The following is an 18379-nucleotide window of genomic DNA, read 5'->3' as shown; positions in this document are numbered from 1 at the left end:
CAGATATTACTAGACTTTAATTATAAAACAAATTACCTCTCAAAATGCTTCAAATTTTAAATTAATTAAAACTCAATGCACTAAACAATGAATCCCGACGGCGATCAGAATCTATCGAATATCCAAAAATGTAACTTGTAAGACGTTTAAACATGAAATCGTATAAACCACCCTTATGTTGGAACGATAGATACGTATTAGAAGATTATATATTGATAATACAGAAGGGGGTTTTGGGTATATTGTCATGCTCCATTCTTAATTATTAGTTTTTTTTATATTTTTTGTTATTACTAATATAAATGATAATTAATTATTATTAATCAATTTACTTATTAATATTTTGTATTAATATAATTGTTATTAATTATTGAGTTACTATTGTTGTTAATGTCATTAAATTTTCAAGTATGGTGTTATTACTAATAGTAAAATAATAATTGAAATTAGTCTTATTATTAAAATTAATACTAATATAGTTAATTATTATTATTATTATTATTATTAGCCATTGTTGTTATTGAATATTTATTTTATTAGTTTGTATTACTTATTTGATTTAATTTTATAAATAGACATTAAAATAAAATTGATATTGGGTACATGGAACTAGAGGAGGAAATAATAATATTTTAAAATAAATATTTATTATTTTTAATCAATGATTTAAAATATTTAAAAACAAATCAATACATGAAAAAATAAGTAAAATTAGCTTATTTAATCAAGTCTATAATTAAACCAAATTATTATTATATCGAGGGAACTAGGACTGTATACAAAGAAACATATTTTCACCTCGAGGTTTTCCGACTTAGGTCGAGACTAACTTGACCTAACCCAACTCTATTAAAAAAGTGCCCATTCCATCATTTTACCATATGTGCAACGTGGGTTTTGAGTGGTCAAATGAAAGATCGTGTTGGGGCACCTACCCTAATTGACTTTGAGGGATAAGTGTCTCTCCCTCTCTCCCACCTAGGAGTGGCCAAAAGGAACTCAAATCTGATCCTAGTAGCAAATTCGTGTCTATGGGTTTATTCTATGGGTTGGAGGTCCTGCTCACGTGACACGAACATTGCTTGACCGTCCCACGTGCGCGTCTGTCCAAATTTTTCTATCCAACGCGTACTAGAGGCCCGAGCCATAGCCGCGATCGAAAACGCGCGAATGGTATTTCTCTGTTCGCCGTTCACCAAATCTTTTTACGGGCGCCTGGCACACCTCATTTTCAACTCCCACCGCACTGCACGACCTCCCCCCATTCGTTTCCTACCCTCGCTGCTTCCGCGGAGAGGCCTTCGTTTCGCTTTCTTCGCCGACTCTTCGTTAAAATTCCGATTTTAACTTTTCTTTTTACTGGCTATTGCTGGGGAACAATTTGAGTGTTTTCCGCGTTGAAAACGGTGTGGAAATTTGTTATTCTGGAGGATAAAGAGCGGGGTGGAGTATTTCTTCTACTGCTCGTTTGGTTCCATTGGTTTGGTCTTGACTGGGTTTTTAGGAATTCGGAGGGGGAGTGGGATTTTGCTGTTGGCTTTGGAAGTTGGATGAGTTCCGTGATAAGTTGTCTATTGTTGATTGTTGGGATCGAAGACGGTCGTATTGATGGATATTCGGGTTATTTTGTTGTGCAAACCGGTATACCTTAGACTGAAGTCTTTGTCTGCTGTTTGGGTGTTGTTGCCTTTTGAATTTGTGGAATTCTGTTAGTAGGAGGCATCGCATCCGTGAGTTATCTCAGTTTTATGATTGTCACGGGAATGTTTCTTTAACGATTGGTGGTTTCTGAGGAGCCTTGGCCTGTTGTTCGCGAAGCTGGAGAGGAGCTTGGTGGTCTTCACCTGGTTTTCCTAAACGGTTATGTAAACGGCCAATCTGGTTCCTCTCCTATGTTTATCGAATCACCAGGATTAGATTTTTTCAGGTCAACTTGGAACCCGGGCTCCTGGTATTCGTTTTTTAAATGTTTTTGCAACCGAGCTCTGTGAGCTGGACGGTCTCACAAGCTAGCAGGGAGTCTCCTATTGTGTTCTTGTACAAGAAGAATAAAAATGGCCGTGGGAGAAATTATCTCATAGATGGTAACTTTGGCAGGGTGTTTGTTGGAATGATCTCAACTCATAAATATCGAAGGAGGTGGAAATGTACTGCTTGTGTGCTTCCCACTGACGGCGGAAATCACAATTTAAATCTAGAGTTTTCTGATTCGGCCAGGAGAAGTTTGAATGCCCAGAAATTGTTAGTAGCGCGACAGATAGCTCATGAATTTGACTATGGCGAATCAGGCGATTCACCTCAAAAGCCAATTCGTTTGTCATCTAACTTCACTAATTTCCAAGAGGATCCTCTGGTAGATAAGTTGAGAACTCAGCTGGGGGTGATTCACCCCATCCCCTCACCACCCATTAACCGAAGTGTTGTGGGCTTGTTTGTATTCTTTTTCTTTGTTGGGGTAGGCTTTGATAAGCTTTGGACATCAAGGAAGAAAAAGAAGTCTGGCCGTAATTCACAGCCAGGTCAATGGCCGCAAGTGCCTACAAGTTTTTCCTTGTTTCTTGAGAAAGATCTACAAAGGAAAGAATCGGTGGAATGGGTGAACATGGTTTTGGAAAAATTATGGAAGGTGTACAGGTCTGAATTAGAAAATTGGATCACAGGGTTACTTCAGCCTGTCATCGACAATCTTAAAAAACCTGATTATGTTCAGCGTGTTGAAATAAAGCAATTTTCATTGGGAGAAGAACCTCTGTCAGTAAGGAATGTTGAGCGGAGGACTTCACGCCGCGTAAATGATTTGCAGTGAGTCTTGCGAATCATTTCATTAATAGACCTGCTGTAGTAACTTTGTTTTTATCTATTCATGTTATTGTCTGGAGCTTGTCGGTGTTCCTAATATGGAGCATTATCCTTTTGCCAAACCTACTTCTCTGAACCAATAGTCTTGAAACCATTTTGCCCGTGTCACGAGGCTTTTCTTCTTTTTTTGGTTTTTTGGTTTTTTAGTTTTCGTTTCCGTTGTTGTTTTTTGTTTTTGTTTTTTTGTTCTTCTTGTACCAGCAGTGTAGAAAAGTGGACACTTGAAATTGGTTATTTGGTAATATATTGAAATAAGACTTTTACCATTACTTTACTGAGTTAGTATCTTTATGTAGGTACCAAATAGGCCTTCGCTATACTGGTGGTGCTCGTATGCTACTATCCCTCTCACTGAAATTTGGAATTATTCCAATTTCTGTACCTGTTGGTGTCCGAGATTTTGATATTGATGGGGAGCTATGGGTGAAGTTGAGATTAGTACCATCAGAGCCTTGGGTAGGGGCTGTACAATTGGCTTTTGTTTCCCTTCCAAAGATCAAGTTTGAGCTATCACCTTTCCGTTTCTTCAACCTCATGGGTATGTATCAATTAGATATCCTTGTGGAACAGCTATTTATTCTCCAATATTGGACCTTCTACCATGACTACTCTTCTCTTAGTCTGTCCAGAAGAATTACTTCATGTGTGCCAGCAACGTATTTGACTAATACTAACATCTGTGCAATGTTTTGTTAATGTATCAATAAGGACAGTATTGTGATTATTTTTGGCATGCTACCTTGATTATTATCTTGAGTCAATGTTGCTAGTCTTACTATGATTGCTGTATTTGTTTTGCATGTTATGGACTTCGACTGATCAGCAATTCCTGTTCTCTCAATGTAAGTGCATCGCTTCTTTCGTTAGTTAAAGAATTACCCTTTGAAGGACTTGTTACCTTCTTCCAATATCTTGTTTTTGTGATGACATTCATGTAAAAATGTTCTTCTTTGTTTGTATCTAATACCTATAGCATTTGATTCCTCTTTATGGATACAAGCAGCAACAGACTATAAGATCCATGTCTTGTATTATCTGAGATGCTGGCAAAGCCTGAATCTGTTTGTATGTCAAACGTCGATAAGCAATTCTCTCAATGTTGATTTTCTTGTTATTCAGATTTATTTCTTCCTTTGTTTCATGCATTCTACCTCAATGTTGTTTTAATGATTCCAAAAAAAAATAAAAAAAAAATAAATCCCAGCAGTTTTTAACTGAGTTATGAGTCAAAGTGTACATCTGGATGCTGAAGGTCTTGAATGGAACACTCCTAAGTCAGATTTGGGCCAAGAAAGATTTTTACTAGGAGATGATGACTGGTTTCTATGCTGTTAAGTTATCATTTTATGAAATTTAAATTTCTTTCTCTTATAAAAAATATTATGCAGTAAAATAGGCTAGTTCCTTTTCCAATTTTAATCCTAAAATTAAAGATCTTTACAATATGGTTGTTTTTAAAAGACTTTGGCATTCAAAAGATAATTGCAATTGGAAGAAGGTTTCTTTCTTTTATATCTTGCTGTGAATGTTAACCTCCCTTAGCTGCTTTAAGTTCCATTTTTTGATAACATTGTATTGCCATTCAAAAGAAAATTTGTGGATGAAGTTTTGCTAGTTTGTATCTACTTTCTAATTTCATCCTGAAATCAAAGAAACAAATTATTGCAAAAGATCTGGAAATCTACCTAATTTGCCCTAAGCAAAATTTCGTGAGAACTTTTGAATGGTTATCTGAAGTATCTGATTTCTGTGGCTCAGAATATTCATCCTGAGTTGTTGGAACTATGAAGTGTTGACTATACTTCATCAGTATCATTTCAAAGAAAAAAAAAATACTTCATCAGTCTTAGAGGATATTGGAATCCATCTGGAAACCTCTCCGATAAATGGAAGTTATGCATTTATCTACTTTTTGGGGGAAGTTTCATTTTTAGTAGTTAAAACCATGCTCTGGTAACTGTCATGGTTCTGAATTTATTTATTTATTTGTGTTTTTTTGCATATTGATGCAGTATATTCTATAACATGTGCAAAAGTTTTTGTAATTATGATAACTTTAATGTTGTTTGTGATTCCGTTGGTCTCCCAGATTTGGTCTGATTGGAGAACTATCTTATTCAAATATTGATTGTTCTATTAGAGTTGTAAATTTTCCAAAATGAAAAATTCATCTTCAGGTCCTGTTTTGATTGGTTGCTTCGTCCTAAAGCACCAGCTTTTGTTTATATGTTTACAGGTTCTTGACAAAACTACTTACTGAGGATCTCCCTCGACTCTTTGTTCGTCCAAAGAAGATTGTTCTTGATTTCCAAAAGGGCAAAGCGGTTGGTCCTGTCCCAGCTGATCCTAGAACTGGTGCATCACAGGAAAAAAATAAAGATTTTGTTGGTGAATTGTCTGTGACTCTTGTAGATGCTCAGAAGTTGGCCTATATCTATGGTATCTACTCTGTTTATATCATTACATTCTGATATCTGTTGAACCGTCTGGATTCATTATCCTTCTTCAGTCAGGTTGTTTTGCATAATCTATGAGTGAACAGCCAACTTGACATCCATTACAACCACTGCCTAAGTTGTGAACTGCAAATACTAAGGAGCTTCTGTTAAGAACTAGGTCCAATTTATGGTATTCTGATGTAATCTTTAGCATAAGACCTCAGTTAGTGAATCCCCTTCACCCATTATTTTTGGGCTATGTATCTTGCTTATGCTGTGTTTCTATCCTCTGATTTGTTTTATTGGGATTTCTCAGGGAAAACAGATCCATATGTTGTTTTAAGCTTGGGCGATCAAGTTATTCGGAGTAAAAGGAACAGCCAGACAACGGTTATTGGGCCTCCCGGTGAGCCTATATGGAATCAAGTAAAGCTTCTCCCTCCAATTCCTACCTAGTTCGTCTTATTTTCTTGCGATGCATCGGATCCGACTTTTTTGGAAGTAATGCACTGAGAGACCTTGGACCCTCCTTAGACCCACGATCCCAGTTGGGCTTAAATCATTATGAATTCTCATGTTTATTCTTCTGAATGCAGGATTTTCATATGCTCGTTGCAAATCCTAGAAAACAGAAGTTAGCCATCCAAGTAAAAGATTCTCTTGGTTTTACAGATTTCACAATTGGGACAGCTGAGGTTGGTTACAAAACTATATTGTACTTGATCATTGTGGACTAGGCTATTCACTATATGATTAAAGTGAAGTGGATATCAGGGAGACCTTCATAGTTGCGCAATGATGCTTTCTTATAACAAAGCTTGATATACAACTTTCGTGTTAATAATTGATGCACAATACAGTATCGTAAAAAAATGCCATATTAAATAATTAGCTGTTAGTTATTCCATTTTTAGGCATCATGATCTCTTCTTTCATGAGAGTGAGACATCTTGAACATTGATGAGCACCTAGCTACTGCATTTTTTCTTAGTTCTCCTGTTCCTTTCACAGGTTGAGCTGGGCTCTCTCCAAGATACAGTACCAACTGATAGAATAATAGCCTTGCAAGGAGGTTGGGGGCTGTTTAGGAGGGGCTCTTCAGGAGAAATCCTACTCCGTCTTACATATAAAGCATATGTAGAAGATGAAGAAGATGATGTTACAGCGGCAACTCCCTTACATGGTGACTTGTCTGATGACGAGGAGGGTCTGGATACAGATGAACCTGAAGAGTCATACACAAAGAGTCAAGATGAATCTGCTGGTGAAACAGAGAAAGAATCTTTGATAAACGTATTAGCAGCTTTGCTTGTCAGTGAGGAATTTCAAGGCATAGTACAATCTGAAACTGGAAACTCAAAGGTTTCAGTTGAGGTAACAAACGGTCCATCAACAATAATAATCTCAGGTGGTCGAAGTCCAGAGTTTGTGCCTCTTGAATCTGGGCGCGGTTCAGAAGGTTTTGGAGGTATTGGTCTGTTGGTGGTTTCCTTATTCTCAGTGGTCATTATGATCTATGAACTAGACCTGGATACAGTGTATTGAATTTTAAGTAATTGCAAAATCCTTTTTTTGCAGGGTCACCGTTATTTTGGCTCGGTGTTGTTACAGGCATAGCTGTTTTGATTTCAATCAACATTGGTGGATCAAGTTTTTTTAATCCCTGAATTGCAGGTACAGTACCAATGGAAGGCCAAAATCAGATGCTCCAGTTGAATCAAGCAATAACATAAACCATCACATTCTTATTTTTTCGAAGATTACGAAATTATTTTTGCTGTTTTAAAATCTGAATCCTTCAATAACTTGAAGCAAAAAAAAAAAACAAAAAAAAAACCGATCTCATGTCAACCCATGCTTTCTTCAGGTTTGCAATGCATCTGCTTCTAAGAGCAAGGTGACCATTTTCTAGTTTTTTTTTTATAAAATTTTTCAGGGCCGGAAAGAATCGTGCCTAAAACTGTATATTCATGAAATTGGCAGAGGAATGTAGTCCTTGAGGCAGAGTTTTGATCTTTTGTATATTGTTCTTTGTTCATATAGAGTCATAATACAGTTTTCATGGCTTTGATCTTGTATGTAGAACTCTCTGTAACAGTTTTTTATTATTAGTCAATACTGCATTCTCAATAAACAGTGTCCATGGTGGTTGTACTGGTTTTTTTATCCCATGAGTCTCTACAGACTTCTACAGACTACTCGCAAGGCATTTTGGTAAATGTTGCTTGGAGAAACTTATGAGGGAAACGACGTTGTCTTTAAAATCGAGTGGATTAATGAATATAAAAATCTTGATTTTATTAGTTGGAGAAAGGTTTTTTAAGGTGGCTAGTCATTTTGGGATAGGCCTTAGACTCAATTTAACATTGAAGATACTTATGGTTAGGCCTATTTTTATTATTAATTAAGAGTAAATATTAAGCTTAAGTTAATAATTAACATTATATAAGATATGAAATTAAAAAATGGGATATTTGATTATTTTTAATGAACTTTTGTAGGGGGTCGTCTTTTGTAGTGGACCCACTAGAAGTGGTTCCAGCACCGTGGCTCACGCGGGTCAGGGTAGAATTCAAAGTCCTTCGCCCATTCTTCGCGCGAAATTTAGCCGCTCTCGGCGATCTGCACAGAGAAGAGCAGGCATGAGCAGGGAAAGAAGAAGGTGAGAACCAGACAGAGTAAGGAAGATGGGTCGTAGTCAGGCAGAGAATGTTGTTGATGGTGAAGACGAACGGGAAGAAGAGGAAGGGGAAGCAAAAGAGGAAGAGGAGGAAGAAGAAGAGGATGAACCGAGGCTGAAATACCAGAGAATGGGAGGAAGCATTCCATCTTTACTTTCTAACGACGCAGCTTCCTGTATCTCTGTGGCTGAGCGGATGATCGCGCTAGGGACCACGATGGCATTGTTCATATTCATTTTGGTATTAAAGTAGGACATCTATTTTGTTGAGTGTAGTTTATGCCTGGTTTCATTTGTACTTCTTTTGTTCTGTCCATCTCTTGGGCCTGTTGTCCCAGGCTGTGGGTATTCACGCCGGATTAATGTAGTACATCCATGTCTTTGGCTGGGGTTGGGGGTGGGGGAGTATTGTTACTGAGAATAATCTCACATTGGTTATAAGAGGAAAACTCTAGCAGTTATTGGCTGGGAAAAGACCTAACTTAGGATAGTTATTTGGGATGGATCTAGGTCCAACTTTAACACCCAAGAAAGGTTTAGTATTTTAATTGCGCTGAGAACAAAAGATATTTCAATAGATCCATAAGCAGTCAGCGGGGGAGGGAAATTTTAGAAGTGTAACTGTGGCCAAACATCTTGACTCTCTGTATTTTTTCTTCCACTGATAGGTATGATCGAGATACCTTGATCATTTGAGCCCAAAGTTGCTCCAAGAGGCGGCTTCAGCATGGGAAAGGTAGACATTTTCTTTCCTTTAATTTTTTTTATTATTATACATCAAGTCCGAATGTGTTTTTTTCTTGCACTGTTTCCTTCTACTGCAGATGGGTTTTCCACTTTGCACATCTCCTCCAGCTTCCTGTATTGGTTCAATAAATACCAACGCAGAACCCAAGGTTTCATGATACAGCTTATGAGGTCAACAAACTTGTCTCTTGATGTTTGCTTAGTTAAATTCCACTTACTTTGTGATTCTGAAAGTATTTTTTTCTTATTAGCTCTTGCAGCATTAGCAACCAATCCTGCATTCCACAAGAATCTTTTATCAATCATCAAATCCTAGCCACCTTTTATATACAATGGACTGCCTGTTATCTCTGCTATTGAGCTGCATCTAAACACTTCCTCTATGACAGATGTGCTGAAAGAGGTGGTTAAATTCGTTTTCTAACAGTATTACGTTGTTTCTCTTGCTTTTCTATATCAGCTGATGAAGCCAGAGATGCTTGATTTCATTGAGAATAATAGCTTACACGATGCAATTCATGACAAGGTATTTTGACTGTGTTGATAACTATATGGGCAGGAATTCTTTTTGAGCTATATCATTCTGTTCTCTATGCTTAAAATTTATATGCTTACTTCCATTTTCTTGCATAAATATCAGTGGCAAAGTTGTCACATAAAAAATCATTCTCTGCCATTGTGTTCTCTCTTCTTCTTTGGTGTTTAAAACATCTTCTCCCATTAAAGGTTATTGCTTATAAAAACTACAAATGTTGTTTTGCACCAGCAAGAACAAAAGGTTTTGGATGCTGTTACTTGGAGAAACAATCCAGATCTTGATGCACTAGGCACTTCTTGTAGTGGAAATGGAAATTAACTTTGGATTGAGAAAATGTTGTATTGTTGCTTCCTTATAAATCTTCACTACATTGAAGCAGTTTGGACATTTAAAGAAATACATTTGCACTCTCTCCTAATCTCTCTGTCTCTGAGCTTCTTGACAACAGTCTGAATGTCTGAATCTTCTAGTGAAATGCTGTAAGGAGGCCTGATAAGCAGTTTAGAAGATGAAGACTGCACCAAGAGGGAGGATAATAGAGCTGATGAGACCACCAAGAGATCGAGAAATGGGAAAATATTGGAGGTGAAGTCAAAAAGAAAAAGGGGCCCTTCTTCTCGCCCATGTAACTATCATCAATGTCTAATTAATGTGATGGCCCCCACTTCCATCTGTACCATCTAAACCGTCCATATTTAACACTCACAACTGAACCACCTACTCTGCAGGCTGAACCGGGTCAATTTCTCTCTCCAGTATCGGATAGAGGAAAACGACGCACTGGACCCTTTCGGCCACGTGGCGGGTCCTTATTCCCGGTCGTGATTATTCTCGCCGACCAAAAACAGAACCGGTCTGGCCTGCCAAGTTGCGGCCCACCGGTGTCGGGAAGCATGGCCCCCGCCTTGTTCAATGGCAGACGTGAAACGCAACAACCACGAGGCCGCGAGTACGATTTGACGGTACTCGCAGCGGGGTGGTTCGGATCCGGCTTATCGGATCTTGGATTGGCCTCAGCGCGGAATTCGGCGCGCAGTTCGGATTCTTTATCGGGCTTTCTCGTTGATGCCGAAACGAACCGAGCAGGGAAAGAAAGGGAAAAAAATTCCTGAGAGTCGGGTAAAACAGCGGTGGCAATGGAGGAGTCCGACACAGAGCGCATTTCAGACGAGGACGGCGACCGCGTTACCGCCCTTCAGCAGCCGCCTCGCCCGCGCAAAGTCCATTCCTACAGCCAGCAGCTCACCGTCGTTGGCAGCACGCGCCGCCGCGGTGCCATGCGGAAGCACAGCCTCGACGAGGTGCGGATCCCGCGGAATCTTGATCCATTCTGCGATTCGTCATCCTCGGACGAGGAGGGAGGAGGTACGTCTGGCGCTGCGACGGAATACATGAGCCAGTTCTTGCATCGACAGCCGTCCGCGGAGCATCGCCTTGATGACCAGCTGACGCTGCCGGAATTCGTTGGTACCGGTGGGGGTACCGGGATTTTTAAGGTTCCGGTTCGTGCGGCGATGCATCCGGGTCGACCGCCGGCGCTTGAGCTGCGTCCGCATCCTCTCCGCGAGACGCAGACCGGGATTTTCTTGAGGACGATTGTTTGCACCGATACGCAGCTCTGGGCTGGCCAGGAGAGCGGTGTGCGGTTTTGGAATTTTGAAGATAAGTTTGCTGCCAGCAGCGGGCGGTCCAAGGGTGACGACGAGGCTGCACCGTTCTTTGAGTCGTCCCATACGTCGCCTACTATATGTATGACGTGGGACGCTGCTAATAAGCTGATTTGGACCGGTCACAAAGACGGGAAAATTCGGTCGTGGAAGATGAACCAGCCGCTGGACGGCAGCACTTTCCGGGAAGGCCTTACTTGGCAGGCGCACCGTGGGCCTGTTCTCTCGATGGTAATGACTGCATATGGTGAGTTTACTCTCTTACCCGCGACTGTTTATTGTTTTGTTCTGCCGGATTTCATTTCCAGGTGATTCTCAAGAATGAGTCTTTTATTTTTTATTTATTGTTATTATTATTTTGTTTCTTGGCGAAATCAGGGGACATTTGGTCGGGTTCAGAAGGTGGTGTTGTTAAAATTTGGCCTTGGGAATCTGTGGATAAATCTCTCTCTTTGTCTGTGGAGGAAAGGCATATGGCAGCTTTACTTGTGGAGAGATCATTCGTTGATCTTAGGAGTCAGGTGACGATCAATGGTGTTTGTTCTATATCTGCTGGCGACATTAAGTTTTTATTAGCGGACAATTCGAGGAGAAAGGTGTGGAGTGCTAGCTACCTTTCTTTTGCATTGTGGTATGTCAACCTCTTTCATCTTTTGGTACTCGCTGGCTCTTAAATTATTGGACTGACGGTTCTCATGGTATTTATGGATAGGAGCACCTTAATTTGTTGGGATTAATTCAGACTAATTTGTTTACGTGTTTGCTGATTCAAACTGTCAAGAATCTTGAATTTTCGAGTTACTTGCAGGGATGCTCGTACAAAGGAGCTTCTGAAAGTATTTGGAGTAGATGGTCAGATTGAGAATCGTGTGGAATTGTCATCAGGGGGTGGGGAAACTTATCCAGAAGATGAGATGAAGGTAAAATTCGTTTCTACATCAAAGAAGGAGAAATCACAGGGCTCCATGAGTTTCTTTCAACGATCACGTAATGCTCTCATGGGGGCTGCGGATGCAGTCCGTAGAGTTGCTGCTAAAAGTGCATTTGGGGAGGATAATCGCAGAACTGAAGCTTTGATTGTGACAATGGATGGAACAATATGGACTGGATGTGCTAATGGTTCAGTTGTCCAATGGGATGGCAATGGGAGTCGAATACAGGAGTTCCACCATCATAAATACTCCGTTCAGTGTTTCTGTACTTACGGAACCCGATTGTGGGTTGGTTACATTAGTGGGACTATCCAGATCTTGGAGTTGGACGGTACCCTTGTTGGAGGATGGGTTGCACACAGGGGGCCCGTTATAAAGATGGCTTTTGGAGCTGGTTATGTTTTCACTCTGGCTAATCATGGAGGGATTCGTGGATGGAGCATGTCGTCACCAGGACCAATTGATAACATTTTGTGCACAGAGTTGTCAAGCAGGGAGCAGCTATACACAAAATATGAAAATATCAAGATATTGACAGGAACGTGGAATGTGGGGCAAGAAAGGGCCTCAACTGACTCACTTATATCATGGCTAGGTTCTGCTGCATCAGAGGTAGGAGTGGTTGTAGCTGGGCTTCAAGAAGTGGAAATGGGTGCTGGATTTCTTGCAATGGCAGCAGCTAAAGAAACTGTAAGATTCTTCTAAAAGCTTGAGGTTTGCACATTCTTCAATAATATTTTGGTTTTTGGTATGGTCAAAGCTGCTGTGTAATGCTACTTTGCAAGAATGAAATCTTTTATACAAGTGCGACTTTGACATCCCCACCACTCCAATTTTTTCCTTTGATTTTCTTGTCTGAAAGCGGTTGTGGATCTCTTATAAATGGTTTCTTTAGTGCTTGGCAGCTAATCAAAATAAAGAAAATTTATGTATCTGAGGACACATGTTTTTTTTTTTTTTAGGTAGGACTTGAGGGGAGTGCTAATGGGCAATGGTGGCTGGATGCTATAGGGAAGACCTTAGATGAAGGAAACACTTTTGAACGTGTAGGATCTAGACAGCTGGCAGGCTTGCTTATTGCTGTGTGGTATTTATTCTTTCACCTAATATTGCCAGAAAATCTTCAGCTTCTCTTTCAATTTTTGAAAATTTAGCAAATGCTTGTAGCACAATAATAATGTCCAATCTATCTTATGGCAAGAAAAAAAGGCACCTTGATTACTGCTTGCTTTTGCTCCAATTTTATGGCATCTATCAAGGCCCATCTGTTTGCTTCAATCCTGCCAACTTAGAACTTCTTTCCTTTTCTTGCTCGTGGTGTTTTTATTCCTTGTTAGATTACTTAACTCTAATATAACAGCTTAAATAATTCTCTTCAGGGCGAGAAAGCACCTTAGACCAAACATTGGAGACGTGGATGCTGCAGCTGTACCTTGTGGGTTTGGACGTGCTATAGGTAACAAGGTACATTATCTTGACTGAGGGTGCAATACCCGTGTGTGAACTGGATGAACTGTTGTACAGTAAGGCAACCAAAAACTTGTACAGGAGGTATTGGTGCAGAAGCAATACTGAGAAGCATAACATAGGGTAGTAGGTGATGGCTCTGAGCCTTCTTTTGTTATTTGACCTTAGGGGAAATCTCAATGCTGACCCCCTGCAATCAGTAGCTGACCAAGGGGGTGGCCTTTCAATTGTACATGACGATAAAGGTTGTTATTGGGTGTTGCCACGTTTCTTCTGGTGAAATCTCACATATTGATGCCTTTGTATTGTTTATCAATTTAACATTGAGTTTTTTAAAAATGATCCATTTAACATAATTGAATTTGTATTAATGCCTCTGAAATAACTAGTTGAAGGTTGGATTGCTCTTTCCAGCCAAAAAACACAGGCTTTTTCCAAACTTGAAGCTATATTGGGTTGTGCACTCAGGGTAACTTCTCATACTCCTAGACAACTAACTATCTTAGAAACTTTGGAGCATATATAGCTTTTGGCTGGTGGATAAGGCGTTTGGCTCAATGGTCATATGGAGAGTTTCTAGGGTGAGATCTTGGGTTCAAGTCTCACTAGGGGAAATGAGTGTAGTGTTGATCTACTGATACTCACTCCTACATTCAGGCCTAAGTGAACAACACATATGGGACTATAAATAAAAACAGAAACAGAAGTGCTTGAATTCACTCTGATTCCATGTTGATGTTGTGTTAGTTTCTTTGCAAATGATTAGGTGAAATTGGGATCTTTCCAGTGTGGGACTATTCTCTTATAACAACCTTTCTTACTCACAAGCAACTAGCTTGATATATGGAGCATAGCTACAGGTACAAAATGGTGGTAAATTTAATTCAAAAACAAAAATGGAGGCTATATTAATACCCATAATCAGCTGAATCTATCTTCTTAATATATGGGGCTACCTGCAGCTCTGGATGACTCATCAAAGCTACCTTTACCCACGGATTATTCAAATACCAGTGGTCTGGACACTAGTAACATGTTCAGCTCTGGTGCTACAGACAACCAGCTTGCATGTGTGATCCAGTCACTAACTTGGATTTGTGACACCTTCCTGGTTGAGCTTTCCTTTCACTTCTAGCATACTCGGACATGTGAGCTGTCCATAATTCACGACATCCAGAATTTTAGTTCCTGACAACCGGAGTTAGACCTAATGGTTAGGCATGAGTGCATATCTGGCCAAGAGCCATATCAGTGCCATGCTTCCCCCTTTGTGTGGCAAACCAGCTCTTTGTTGTTCTTTTATTCTGTGGTTTATATATTCTTTAACTGCTTGAAAAGGAAAATGTGACAAAAAACCTTCAACACTCTATTAGGGTTATCTTTATATTGTGGCTTCTGGTTACTTCCTGTACAATTTCTTCTTCGGATAAAATGACACTTTTAGAAATTAATCATGAAGCTTTTGGGTCAAAATTTTCAAATACATTGAGAATATTTTTCTATGGTTTACTCTCGGGAATTTTTTTTATAGTAATAATCATGTTTATTGAGCTTCGTACGATTCTGAAAGAATTCATATCAGATAATAAGTCTTACATTGTTGCCCTTTCCCTATGGGTTGTAACGATATATTTCCTTGGATAATATTTAGGATTTTGTACAGAATTTTTTCTTTCAAAAAACATATTCATTTTTAGTTATTCTCTTTTCCAGTGATTTTGTTATTGATATGATTCATGAGGCTATGTCTGTTCAAGCAGGGAGCTGTTGGATTGAGGATGAGAGTCTATGATCGCATAATTTGCTTTGTGAACTGCCATTATGCTGCACATTTGGAAGCAGTAAATCGACGTAATGCAGATTTTGATCATGTTTATCGAACCATGATTTTCAGCCGTCCATCAAATTTACTTAATGTTGCAGCTGGTATGGGTTCATAGACTGGCTTTTTTGCCTTTGTCCTGATAATTATCATTCGACTGTTTAGTTACTCTGATGCAATGCAATTTCTCTTGTGGCAGCTGGTGGTGTCTCTTCTGCTGTTCAATTACTTCGTGGGGTAAATGTAGGTGATTTGTCTGAGTAATCGGAACTTTTAATTTTTTTCTCTGTATTTTTTATTCCATATAGAATTGAACTTGGGAAGTGTGAGAAACTTCATCTTACACCTTTTCTACATGGAAGGGAATAAGCATGCCATTTATGGGCCATTCAGAAAATAAAAAAAGCATGCCTTGTATGAGCATTTGAATACAGAACTTTTGCCCCCTAGCCCTTCATTGTGGGGCTGTAGAAGGGCTGTTACTGGCTGTTATTGCATGTGACTGGTAATGCCGCTCAAATGTAGCTTATCTTTGATAATCTCAATAATGTACTCAGTTATTTGATTATTTTTGTTCTGCTTAAGTGAAACAATTATGATTGCTCTGTTGTAGGCAGCAGGGATGCAATCGGAAGATGGACGACCTGAGCTAGCAGAAGCAGATATGGTCGTATTTCTTGGTGATTTCAACTATCGGCTGCATGGTATTTCTTATGATGAAGCAAGAGACTTTGTTTCTCAGAGATGTTTTGACTGGCTTAGAGATAAGGATCAGCTGAGAGCAGAAATGAAAGCTGGCAAAGTCTTTCAGGGGATGCGTGAAGGTCTTATAAGTTTCCCTCCAACATACAAGTTTGAAAGGCATCAAGCTGGGCTGGGAGGTTGTTTTTCAATATGTCTCTCTTGGCTATTCATGTCAAGCTTCTTTGGAAATTTGTCGTTATTGGAAAAGAAAAAATATAGCATAGGTGAGAAAGCATGAAGTATACTAGGAACAGGAACACATTAATGATACTTTGGATTTGGCTATAATGCTAATAAAAATTTGATGTTAATATTTTTTTACAAGAGAATAGTTAGGCACACTATCCTTGTGCCTTTAAACTTCTTCTCTTTAATTTATACAGTGTCAGTGTTTTATTAGGTAACCTTAGAAAGAGCATATCTAGAGTCTCTGAGCAATTTGCTACATAGGATTCTCCTAAGCATTTGAAGCCAAATGATGGTATCTTTAATCTTGTAGGGTATGATTCTGGTGAGAAGAAGCGGATTCCTGCCTGGTGTGATAGAATACTCTATCGGGACAGTCGGGCTACTCCAGTGGCTAAGTGCGCATTAGATTGTCCAGTAATTACTTCGATATTGCAGTAAGTATTTTGATACAAACAAAATTTTACATAAAAGATAAGAAATTATGTCATCTTCTTGTAGTTATGAAATTTGGCATCTTTTTTGCTTTTATCAGGTATGAGGCTTGTATGGATGTGACAGACAGTGACCACAAGCCAGTTAGATGCATTTTTACTGCGGCTATAGCACATGTTGATGAAGCAATAAGAAGAAAAGAACTTGGAGAAATTATGGTATCAAATGAGAAGATCAGGTCTTTGCTTGACGAACTGAACACTGTTCCTGAAACTATTGTGAGTACAAACACCATAATCCTTCAAAACCAAGATACATTCATTCTCCGGATTACTAATAAGTGTACCAAGGACAAAGCGATGTTTGAAGTCGTTTGTGAAGGACAAACTAACTTCAAGGATGATGGAGTCATATCTGATCGTCAGGCACGTGGTGGTTATGGCTTTCCTCGCTGGCTTGAGGTAAGTGGCAAGCATAGTAGGTCAAGCAATGAAGATAACATTAGTTTTTCATGTCAAAATGTTATCCTCTATACGTTTTCCTTCTCATAATTCAGGTGGTTTTTTCATGTGACCTGCCAATTATATGAATTATATCTGTTAAAATGGACTAAAGCTAGGCATGAATGTGTTTAGAAAGAGAATATTAATCATATTTAGTATCAAATTTCCGGAGGTGGTGTTGGAGGTACTAGAATGCTTGTTTCTACCGGAACTGTAAAGGGCCATCCTGGAAAGCTCTCTTCTGTTTTCTGCTCAGAGTGGAAAAAGGAAAAATGAAAAAAATAAAAAGACACGTCTACATCAGACTGAAGTTCATAGGGTGGTGAATTTGAAAACCTCAATAAAGGACGAGTAACTGGCACAGAAAAGTTTTAATAAATTATTTGCTTGTCTTGTCTCATTTATGGGCCTTTGTGTCTATTTTGAAATGTGCAACTCGATTAATTTTCTTTTTCTCTTTACCAGGTCAGTCCAGCAACGGGCATTATCAAACCATGCCAAACAGCAGAAATAGCACTACATCACCAGGAGTTCCACACTCTTGAAGAGTTCATTGATGGAATGCGTCAAGATTGGTTGTGTGAAGAAACTGGAGATAAGGAAATCATATTAATGGTGAAAATCACTGGTTGTTTGTCACCAGAGATTAAGATTCACCGCGTTTCCCTCCGCCTTTGTTTTTCATCCAAGAGTACCCGAACCGACTTCAAACCTCATTCAAAAAGATTGCCCTCCACTCATCTGCAGAGGTCTGATTTTCGGCAGCCGGGAAGCTCAGATGATGTTGATGATTTGCGTAACCAGCAAACTTGAAGAAAGTTTATAATGGAGGCACCTGTGCTTCAATCAGGGAAAAAAGGCAACTGTGGTAATAATCCCCTGTAAATAGTCCTTTCACTTGTTTTGTGATTCTATCAGTTACCTCTAATTCTTTGGAGTCAATTCTTTAATCAAGTTTTGCGTTACAACAGTGTAATATTGTCGGACAGACCATTCTTCAGATGTATAAAAGATACTACAACAGAGATGTCAATGATTTCAACTGCCAAAATTGGGCAGGCTCAGTTTTCTTCTTCTTTTTCTTTTCCTACAATGAATGGTTAACCCTTTTTCTAATAAGGGTGTTTCATTTGTGATGTAGTCTGCAGATTGCATATTAGGTCTTTTTTGTTGTACCATTTGACGTCTTGATTTTTAAACCAGATTTGAATTACAAGAGCTCAGCATCATTAATATCCCATGGTGAAGCTGTCTTTCTTCTGCTTCGCTCCCTTGGTGCTTTCTGAGTAGCTAATTGTTATAAGTCGGGGTGCCTTCATTTAGGGCCAGGGCTTTTACTACTCCCGGTTGTGCCTTAACTA

At 39.2% G+C, this 18379-nt stretch overlaps 2 protein-coding genes across 4 annotated transcripts; both read left to right on the top strand.

Moving 5' to 3' along the window:
• Positions 1-1231: 1231 nt before the first annotated feature.
• Positions 1232-7874, top strand: LOC137944999 (synaptotagmin-2). 3 transcript variants are annotated; one of them, XM_068790846.1, is made up of 9 exons: positions 1232-2802; positions 3156-3397; positions 3683-3701; positions 5096-5298; positions 5614-5723; positions 5894-5992; positions 6309-6765; positions 6876-6971; positions 7799-7874. In XM_068790846.1, exons 1-8 carry the CDS (start codon positions 1967-1969, stop codon positions 6962-6964), a joined length of 2055 nt encoding a protein of 684 aa, XP_068646947.1. In that variant the 5' UTR covers positions 1232-1966; the 3' UTR covers positions 6965-6971; positions 7799-7874. The 3 variants fall into 3 exon arrangements, with proteins under 3 accessions (XP_068646947.1, XP_068646948.1, XP_068646946.1); XM_068790847.1 differs by lacking the exon at positions 7799-7874 and adding an exon at positions 7165-7420; XM_068790845.1 differs by lacking the exon at positions 7799-7874 and having other exon boundaries at positions 1233-2802; positions 6876-7420.
• A 2192-nt stretch (positions 7875-10066) lies between these two features.
• On the top strand, positions 10067-18094 carry LOC137944997 (type I inositol polyphosphate 5-phosphatase 12-like). The gene is made up of 11 exons (XM_068790841.1): positions 10067-11176; positions 11308-11560; positions 11738-12551; positions 12824-12948; positions 13241-13325; positions 15089-15254; positions 15350-15393; positions 15764-16031; positions 16394-16517; positions 16616-16976; positions 17484-18094. The coding sequence occupies exons 1-11, from the start codon at positions 10399-10401 to the stop codon at positions 17829-17831; spliced, it is 3366 nt and encodes a 1121-aa protein (XP_068646942.1). The 5' UTR covers positions 10067-10398; the 3' UTR covers positions 17832-18094.
• The last annotated feature ends 285 nt before the right edge of the window (positions 18095-18379 follow it).

Source organism: Aristolochia californica, unplaced genomic scaffold (genome assembly GCF_029961685.1).
Source record: "Aristolochia californica isolate CCGP_79_NKW_82.1479 unplaced genomic scaffold, dmAriCali1.0.hap1 SCAF_11, whole genome shotgun sequence".
In the NCBI taxonomy this organism is placed as follows: domain Eukaryota; kingdom Viridiplantae; phylum Streptophyta; class Magnoliopsida; order Piperales; family Aristolochiaceae; genus Aristolochia; species Aristolochia californica.
Note: the sequence above shows the minus strand (reverse complement) of the source record. Positions and strands in the feature narration are given on the sequence as shown.